At 35.0% G+C, this 10,461-nt stretch overlaps 1 protein-coding gene across 1 annotated transcript; it reads right to left on the bottom strand.

The window, feature by feature from the left end:
- Positions 1-5,333: 5,333 nt before the first annotated feature.
- LOC125778979 (uncharacterized) lies at positions 5,334-7,502 on the bottom strand. The gene is made up of 2 exons (XM_049459028.1): positions 7,376-7,502; positions 5,334-6,747 (listed from the first exon to the last, which is right to left on the bottom strand). Exons 1-2 carry the CDS (start codon positions 7,426-7,428, stop codon positions 5,436-5,438), a joined length of 1,365 nt encoding a protein of 454 aa, XP_049314985.1. The 5' UTR covers positions 7,429-7,502; the 3' UTR covers positions 5,334-5,435.
- Between the last annotated feature and the right edge of the window lie 2,959 nt (positions 7,503-10,461).

The raw sequence follows: 10,461 nt of genomic DNA, 5'->3' as shown, positions 1-10,461 counted from the left end.
CAAATTATCTTATGCCTTGAATATATGTATATTCATACTTCTGTATATACTTATGTAAGTATGTGTCAGATCATTGAATGCCATTAAAGGCTACTTTTGAGTTAAGCATGATATTTAACATATGTCAATTACAACATTTATTTTTATTTTCAAATCATTTGAATTCCACTAATTAAAGTGATGATATGATTTCTGATGTTATAGAGCAACATGTATGTATATCTTTTAGACTTCTACTACCGCTGAGATATAAATTAAAAATTAATTTGATACTCTTGATATGAATTCATTATGTGCTAAAAATATCTACAATGATAAATATGATGTGACATTATATGTATTGTTGTTAAGTGATTTTAGACAGCTTTTAAATAATGTTAAGATATCTTGTTTAATATATAGTAAATGATGCCATTTTTTTGTGATCTAGGCTCGAATTCAATGTAGTAGTTATCCCATGATTGTTAGCTATGCGATCTTTAACCGATTTGTGGTTCAAACATAATATTATTTTACTTTTAATTTCTTTGTATATGATATTAATGGTATATTCTAATATAATTTAATAATTTTCCATTTGATATTTATAATACTTTATATTTACTTTACTCTCAATTCTTTAATTACAATACATTTTTATTTGCCTTCGTTGTTTTCTTTAACAAAAAAAAAAACCATCAAGTGTCGGACGTATTATATACCAGCAGAGAATTAACAGCTAAAATACTGAATTTACGAGCTATTCGAACATTTATTTGATAGTTACATAAACAAAACTTTCAACAATAAATTTCAAAGAACACTGGCATCAATACAATCGTTGTGGTGGCTTGACATGGCGCTGGGCTACTGACATTTTCACTTGTCATTTAGAAAGAGTCAACAAACAAAAAATTTGGCTCAACTGGAAAAGCCAGCAATGAGACAATAGAAAGTAAAAAACAGAGCGCAACAAATTGGTGAAGCCTAGAAAACGTCATACAATAAAAAATTTTAAATGAGATTTCATAAAATATGGGAAAATAAGTGGATTATTTGGTTCGAAAATTAAACACGTTATATAGAATTAAATTCTTTGTTCGCCCATAAGAACATACTGTTATATTGTGCATAAGTGCGATATATAATTTAGGGTAGATAAAAAATATGACAAATATGGAAAATATATTTATCCTTCTTTTTTATGGTTCAAAACTGCTGCCCCTTCTTATTTTTACCTATGCATTGTCCTTCTTATATGTATGTCAATATATAAGTTAATGCCTAACTTTCTTTGCCTTCCCAAATGTCTTCTGTTTTCACTTATTTGTCAAACACCTCATAGGAATGTGCTATCTCTTTTTGTCTCTCCCCCTTTCGTTCGGAAGTGGCTCAACCCGAAATTTAATGACAGCTCAGTTATCGTCAGCATACATAAATGTTTTTGTTAAGCGAGTTAGCACTTTCACTGTATGTGTGTATACCTGCATGTATGTGTGATACAATTAACGCATGCTATTGTCGCCAATATCATTATTGTCATTACGCTATAAGGACTGAGCGTTAAACGGTGAGTGACAGGCAAGCAAAGCCAGCCGTCAGGTAAATAAACGTATAGCGTTGCTAACAGAAATAGAACAATGGTGTGACGTAACGAAAGGCAGAACACATATATGCAAACACATACATGTACGTTACACACCTGTTATCCCAGTCCACAAACCGCAGTACGCCGGCCGCATGTCAGATGCCATAGGCGCAGTGTGAAATGCCGCTTGGATATAGATCCCAATTCGAGCCTAGATTTCTCTAAGGCTAATGACTAAAGAGTAACCATTAGCAACCGTTATTCGCGCCGTTTGGTTTATGCTTCCGCCGCTTTCCAGTCATAATGTGTCACCGCCAAACAACAATCCTTTAAGCATCTTACAGTTTATGCTGGCGCCGCTCCCCTCAAACTGGCTCGTGTGTAACTGATTTTCAGGTGTATGTGCCACTGCCAACGCTGCTATGCTTTGAACACCAGGGCCATCACCTCCCTTATGACCACCCTCGTAGTCAACATCATCATTGACCGCAAAACACCTGGATTAGCTCCGCACTACTTTGGTTATGTGCACTCACCGTTATATGCCGCTGCGTCAGTTGCCCATTACTTCGCAATGCGCCACGTTTGCGTTCAAACTTGCGACTTACTGACACAAATGTTTGACGATTCCATTAGACCGCCATCAAGTGTGGTCGGTTGGTATTAAATATAAGCCAAGGCACATTGTTCCAGTGCGTGTGTTCGTCGCTAATTTTCGCGAACAAAAGGAAAAGAATTTTTCAGCTTGTCATTTTGCTACCCGCTGATTGCAGACTGTCAGTTTTCGCTGCGATTTTTCTCAGTTTCATACGCATGTTCTTTTGTTTTCGTGCATGCGTGGTAATGTGTGGAAGCAACGGCAGAAGTTTCTGCTTTTCGTCGGCATCTTGCATACTGTGACAGATACAGCTCATATTCATTGTTCAGACGCATTCTTTTTAATAAAATTCGCGAGTTAGTGAAAGAATTGTATAAAGTTTTTTAATATCAGCGCGCCATATAAACTTGCTTCATTAGGAATTTTAAGCCCAAGAAAGAAATTTGGAAAGCAAATGAAGAAATGTTTAGTGTAGAATTTGAGATTTTTTCATTAGTTGAAACGGCGCAAAAGCAAGTTGCGTAAAGGAATATTATTATATAGAAAAATACAAAATAAGAAAATTAAACGAAATAAGAAAAAACGTTAACTTTGGCTGCACCGAAGCTAACATACCCTTCGCAGATGCATATCTTTTAGTAACTATGTCTGCGACAGGGAACCTGAAACCCCGGAGCACCTGCTGATCGATTGCATCGCAGTCTGCAGACGCAGGTCTAAGGCCCTTGGAATTACATTTCCGGATAGGAATCACATCGACTCACTAGCTCCCAGCAAAATACTAGAATTTATCGATTTGTTGGGGCTTGGTGAGTTCCTGTGAGTTAGGAGAGGGCACAATAGACCCAAGGTCGCAGTGCATACCTCGATTAATTCTATTGTCTAGTAACTAGATCAAGAACTCGATTCCAATCGTTCAGTTTGTATGGCAGCTATATGTTATAGTGGTCCGATATCGGCAGTTTCGACAAATGAGCAGCTTCTTGAAGAGAAAATGACGTTTGCAAAATTTCAAAACGATATCTTAAAAACTGAAGGACTAGTTCGTATATATACAGACAGACGGCCATGGCTAAATCGACTCAGCTCAACACACTGATCATTTATATATATACTTTATAGGGTCTCCGTCGCTTCCTTCTGGGTGTTACAAACTTCGTGACAAACTTAATATACCCTGTTCAGGGTATAAAAACTCTACGTTGTAGCGGTTTTGTGAGGTCCATTTCTTTTAGTAACTATGTGTCAAGTTTATATGGAAGCTATGTGCTATAGTAATCCGATCTGAACAATTTTGTCGGAGATTACGTTATTACCTTAAGCAGTATTCCATGTCAAATTTCGTTAAGATACCACGTCAAATGCGAAGGTTTTTCATACAAGCACTCTATACCGATCATTCGGTTTGTATGGGAACTATATGCTATAGTAAGCCGATCTGAAGTAAGTAAGCATGTTCAATGATATTTGAACATATTGCCGAGTCAAAGAAATGATTATTTAGAATTAGTGGACTGTATATAGATATGTATGTATGTATATGATACCTCTTATCTTTTCTTATTTAATATAACAACATGTTCAATTTTGAACACACTGAGAAAAATTAAACGCGCGTTAGTAAATTTTTGTTTTTTGGAAACAGTTTCATGCTCTCAGTTTTTTTTTGTTGTTTTTGTAATTGTATTAAAAAAGTGGAAATGATATCATATAGTTCTTTTTCGTTTGAAATTGTATAATATTTAAGGAACTTAGTCCTAAGGTTAAAATTTTGTCGGTATTCTTTGCAAACATAGTTTAGTCTAAGGCTTTAAATGATTTACTAAAATAGAAGCATTCTTAATGTAAAAAATCTTATAATCGAAAATTTATTTGGACAAAAGGCAGGCGGTTTTTATCACACACATTTTCACATAACCGACAAATAAAGATAAAAATACACGTGGATACCCTAGAACCTGTAACAGCAATTATTCTCAAGAATTAAGTTTGAGAATTGCATAATTATCAAACTGCTGCGGCTGGATTATTCGCCTATTAAATGCCTTTTGTAGGTTAGAAGTTTTCTTTGATGAGTTTTTTTGAAGCGATTATGGAAAAGATCTAACACAACTGTATGTTCCTTTCTCAATGTGGAAAGTGTTACTTTATAAGATGTTTTCATTGCAAAAATGATTCACACAAATAATTCTCCTAATAATCAGATAATAATGTTCATTCTCGTAAGCTCCACAAAACTTAAATAAAATCATTCAAGTAAAATTGCATTTTGCAAGTGTATCATAATTTTATTTTTTTTTATTCATTGCTTAGAAAAGTATGTCAGCGATAAGGGAACTATCGCGAAAGCTGATCACTAGAAATCATAAAAAACGTATTGCTGCGGAAGCGATGAGCATTGTAGCGTAAAATTGTATGAGGCAAATGATTAAAGCGATGTCCGTAGATGGTATAAACGGTGGGGAAAACGATTATGGTGTGTAGTGTGGTTGGTTAGATGTATGATGTGGTATGGTTGTGTTTGTTGCGTGTTGTGATGCTGTAAGTAGTGTGATGAATGCTGTGTTGTGTCAAGAGTGTTGTGTTGAGGGGCGAGATGCCTTGAAGTCGCATAAACAAAAAAATGTAATTTGCTATCAAAATATTAACACCTACATGTAAAGTACAGGGCCAATCGTTATGGACAACAGAAATAAAAATGTTAATTTTTGTTCATTATCTGTCAGCGCAGAGGCTTAGAGTCGCTTTGATAGTTGATCATAATTGTATGCTAGTGCAACGACCAAATTGTTTACGAATTATGCCTACTTTTTTCCTTATTATACTTTTTCTAGGTTTTCGCCAAAGTTTTCTTACAAACATCAAGTCCAGCCGATCGTATGAATAAGCCAAACATGTCGTCGACAACGCCTTTAAAAGTTTGATTGTATATTCTACGAAGACTTTGTCACCTAATGAGTAAAGAATATAGCGAGGATGATATATGAACACTCAGTGCATAAGAACAATTTTTAATTCATTTTTTTTCACCGCTCACTGCACATTCGGTCATGCAGGCAGGTTAAGTTTCTCTCGATAGCACCTCCCTCTGTGTATATAATAAATGTTTTTCAAAGAAGATCAATCGAATTGTTGGTTATGAAGAAAAGAAAAAGACAGGGAAACAAACAAAGTTATAAACCGAGCATTTTTTTATTGAAAATAAAGATATGAAATATTTTGAGACAAGTTGGATTGCGTTGAATTGAATTTTTTCCCTATCTGATTAGCTCAGAAAGGCTGAACATATTCGTCCCATATATTATTCACATATTGCAACATATTTATATGGGGTTGCAAGTTGCTGATGGATTGATGATGAACGTTGCTTATAATCAATCGCCGCATTTCAGCAAACAAATTACTGTGATTTCTTAATAAGAATTTGCAGGTCGGTACAATATTATCCAATGCGATGATCCGCCAATTTTCTTTGACTCCCACATGTTTCATGAAAGACGCTATGTCTGTCGCCCGATCTACCGTTGACGTGATACGTTCATCAGATGAAAAATGCGAAGTCGTGTCAACAGAGCTCGAAACTTTTTTAGAAGAAGCGCCCACACTTGCACTAAATACACTATATGCCGCACCCAACTTTGTTTCTAAAGCTTCCAGTTCCTTCCTCTCATTCGAGGCACTCGATTCACGCAATGATTTGACGACGTCCAGTCGTCCTCCAAGAGTAAATTGATTCGTTACGTACCATCCATAACGATTCAATAACCCGACGACAAGTTTCGTACGATCGTACGATGATAAGTTTTTGTCGTCAACGATGGAATAAAGTTTCTCAACGAATGACGGGTCCACATCTATTTTACTTTCGTCCACATACAATCCTGTTTTCTTGTTTAATAGTGAGACGACTGCATTCCGTGTTTTCATTGAATTTTTCGACGTGGAACTTTTTTCTTTTGAATATTCCGCCTTCACTGATATGATGTATGCTGATATTTCAGCGGAAAATCCATTTTGATTGGAAGCTGTCGATTCTGTGGTGTGAACCGTTTCGATAATGTGCTTTTCGAACACGACGCTTGGCGTTGGCGGATCTTCAACTGGCTGATAGGTCTTGTCAAAGATGACTGGCGACAAGGTGCCCATTTTGAAGAGACCCGTGTGATTGTCGATGACAAGACCTCTCGAAAATCTTCTCACTAATGCTTGGCGCGGAGTCAGTTCCACTCCTACAAATAATGTGTATAGTCGATCAGCTTTCGATACATCATACGATACATCGATTGCTTGACACAATGGTGTCGAAAGAGGTATAGTGGTAAAAGGCGAGACATCTTTAGGTGGATTCGAAGATCGTACGGATGCAGTATGTGAACTCAAGGAGATGTGTTGAACATTTTCCAAGTAATCGAGAAATTCACCGACAGTTTGATTTTCGAATTCATTGACTTTAAAATAAAGAGCCGATTTTATTTGGACATCTTCCAAATCGAAAATCGAGAGTTTGATTATTTGCGACGTAATGACGGAACAATGCCCAGGAATTGGAACAGTTGGAGGAGTTGAAACAGTCGCCGTATCTGTAACGAAAAAGAATTTTGAATATATCTATGTGTATATCAATTTGATTCAATCTATGTGTGTATCAATAAAAAAACGTGGTATTTTTTCAACATTTCCGCATTAATGAGAAACAATCGAAAATTCTTTTCAAAATTCGAAAATACTTTTTAATCGTTTCAATAACAAAAAAGCTAACAAATTTATATCGACGGTGATAATATAATGATTTGAAAAATCAGAATCCTTATTTGACATAGATTATCTTGTGGAAGATCTTTTCTTGCAAATCAAAGTAAACCTTCAGACATTTTTCTTAGGATTTTTTGTTCTCAAGGTTTGTTGAGAAATAACACACTTGTCTTCACTGGTCAAAAATATTTGTTTCCTTCCAAATAAATTTTTAAACAAAATTTTAAAATTTATGCAGCATTGACGTCAGACATATTTTTCTCCCATTCGATTTTTTTCTCAAGTTTGTATAAAAGCAAACTTGAGAGGTTTTGTAGCACAAATGTTTAAAATTTAATATTCAATTAATTCCGAATTCATGGTCTTTTTTGTATTTCAAAACTCAATTTTACTTTGATATAATAACCATCTACGACAACAGTAATCAATATCAATAACATAAATATGAACACTTTCCTTCAAAAGAAAACAAAAACACCAGGAATACAAAGGATAACTTCAAGAACAACATTTTTATATCAAGTTTTTTCTGCACTAACTCTCGAATACAAGTCAAGTCGTTTGACGAAGCGATACTGAGCTCCGCTAAGCAAACGTTTGGCTATTTAAACTATTCCGATTTGTGTGATTATATTCAGATGATTTGTGCAAAAGTATTCAAATGATTTCGAAAAATAACAACGCGATATTCGTAATCAGCCACGCTCTGTGCGAGTGTACAATCAGTTCATATGAAAACAGAATTCTGAATAAAAAATTTTACGCTTTAAAAGGAATCAAATTCTAACAAAAACAGAGAAAACACTTAGCAAGAACACATTTAAAGCAAAAAATATATTACAAATACATAACTTGGAAAAATTATCAGCAGAAACTCACATCTTGTGTGTCCGTGTATAGCATGGAGAGTATTGCTTTCTAGTTATAAAATGGAGACACGGTGATCATGTTGTCAGTTTCGATTTAGAATTCTATCAATCAAGTTACACTTGAATCGTTTACAATGCAAATCAACTTTGCGTTACTATTTCTCATGTTATTGACATTTGTTGTCAATTATTCTTGTGCGTCTGTCGTAATTTGTTTCGTAAGAAATGGTTTACACGTAAACAGGACTTTTAACTCCGAAGACGTTAAGTATTCAACTGCACGTGTAAGTCTGGAACTGACAGAGGACGACATTTTTATGGACAACAACCGTCCCATTGAGCGAAGACAAGAAAAAAAGATGTTAGTGAGTGATTCAGAGTGTAATGAAATTATCAGTCAAAGTGCAAAGTCTTCCATAGAAGTTTGCATTGTAAATGATCAATGCAAAACCTTTGACTTGGAAAACAACGCAAATGTCAAGACCGTGCGCGATAAGTTGCTCGCTTCATTGCCAGAATATTACCGCGACGAAAGATGTGCTGATATTGTTTTTGTAAATGACAAAAGGCAAGTGATCCAGAGTACAGACGAAGCAGAGGTGCCATATCGAAGTATTGTGAAAAACGGTAGAATCGAAGCATACAATAAATTCATCGACAATACGACCGAATTAGATATCACATGGCTTTTGTACAATCATCGAGTGAAAGTGAACATGCTCATGTCATTGAGTAGTTTGCGATATTGGATAACGAAACCAAATGCTTGTCCTAATTTAAAAAGTAAACTGAATTTACCCGACAAGGCATTGTTTCCAAATGCTATCGACGATTTAGCCCAAAATTGGTTAGCTAGAGACAAACGCGCGCAACTCGATCAAGTAAGAAGCCGTAACGTGGTGAGTACTCAATTGGTTGCACCATACGCCCATGAGGAATCGTTGTCTATAAAATCGTATGCTTATAAGACTGATAAATCGAAAATCCCAAGATTATACTACGTTGACGTGAACGAAAGAGATAAAGTAGCTTTTACCGGATCGCGAACTGATGAATTTGAGGATAATCACTTAACGCTAAAAATATTATCTCGGTCGCCAAAAGACAAGATACTTTTACCGTTAAAAGATGTCCGGTCAACAAATAATCGAGCTGTATCCTGGACTAACGTCGTCATAGCAACAAATAATACTGCTGTTACTTTGACCGCCACATGGAACCATCATCAACCCGGTTACGCATACGATTGTGCTTTATTCGAATTACGTGCAAACCATGAAAGGCATTATTTATTAGCCTATTTTTCCGAAAATGAGGTCTGCGAATTCAAATATATTGCTGATAACAATACTCTTTATGATTTGTTGTTCAACAAAGAAGAACTCATAGAAAATGGGCAAGATCTCTCGAAATTCCGATACGAACTAGGAGTGTCTATGTATCCTAGTCGTGCTGGTAAATGGAGCTGTGATAAACGTAGAAAGAGAGACACACAATCTACTGCCAATACTGACATACTTCACGATCAGATAACAATGGGCGGAGGAGGGAAAGGTAATGTTACGAGCAAGCAATTTTCAAAGAGACGTTGCGCGTCATACGATGAAGAATACAGAATGGAGAATAAACGTTCATTGTATTTCAACGTTTTTATTTTTAAATCAAAAGAGATTGCTGAGAAAATTATTGAAGATGTTGCCACACTTTGAAAAATATTTCGAATACTTTTCTCCATAAGTGTCATTTGTTGCTATTTTTACATTGAATATTAAAACTTATCACGAACAACATTCAAATTTTGAAGAAATTGTTATCAGAGACTAAAAACAAAAACTTGAAAGAATTTTTCAGCGATATAAAATATCTTAACGGTTTTTTGTCAACCGTTCTGCATTGGAACATAATTAGTGAAATTTGCAGTTCGATTGAATTTCGTATTTTCAAACTTGCACACATGATTATTGCAAGTTGTCTCGTTAATTTATTTGATAAGCAAAAAGTATTTTTTATATTATGTACTTTGTGCGCTAAATATTTATATTTTTTATTTTTCTTCAAAAGAGCTAACAAAACAATGCAATTCTACCGCAGTAACCCATTTAGGGACTGTGTAATTTCTTTTTAATATATGTATTCATTTCACAGCTGTTTTCTTAACGTTACTACTTTTTGCATTTATCAGACCCATTTCAAAATGGTTCACAACAAATTAAATATGTATACACACTAGCCTTTTGCCCGTGGCTTCGCCCGTAGTGGAGCCATTAAATAAGTATGAGACATAAATGGTAAGGGTATAATAATAGAAATGAGTCAATATGATAACTAATTTTTATTGCTTGGCTGAGATCAACAATTTTTAAAAATTACTACATACAATGAAGTTGCAACAACTTAAAATATGCCTATTGAAATGCAACAGCAAATGTTAAAATATATTTCACAGTAACAAAAATAAATAAAAAAATAAAATACAAAGTATTTATCTGGGATATATTTGTAGACAATGTTATATGTTTTCCCGTCGGTTGCAAATATATGTAAATTCTGGGCATTAGATACACGTGAACAGGCTACATAAAGTTGACCATGAGGGAAACATGAGTTTTCTAAATGCACTCCTGCCACCTGTAACGTTTGTTCTTGTGCCTTGTTTATAGTAACAGCAAAGCTAA

Source organism: Bactrocera dorsalis, chromosome 5 (assembly GCF_023373825.1).
Source record: "Bactrocera dorsalis isolate Fly_Bdor chromosome 5, ASM2337382v1, whole genome shotgun sequence".
Taxonomy (NCBI): Eukaryota; Metazoa; Arthropoda; class Insecta; order Diptera; family Tephritidae; genus Bactrocera; species Bactrocera dorsalis.
Note: the sequence above shows the minus strand (reverse complement) of the source record. Positions and strands in the feature narration are given on the sequence as shown.

Excerpts from the sequence above, each read along its gene's own strand:
- LOC125778979 (XM_049459028.1), bottom strand. The coding sequence starts at position 7,428 with ATGTTGTTCTTGAAGTTATCCTTTGTATTCCTGGTGTTTTTGTTTTCT. Across the intron at positions 6,748-7,375 it reads GTGTTTTTGTTTTCTTTTGA|AGATACGGCGACTGTTTCAA; the intron begins AGGAAAGTGTTC and ends CTTTTTCGTTAC.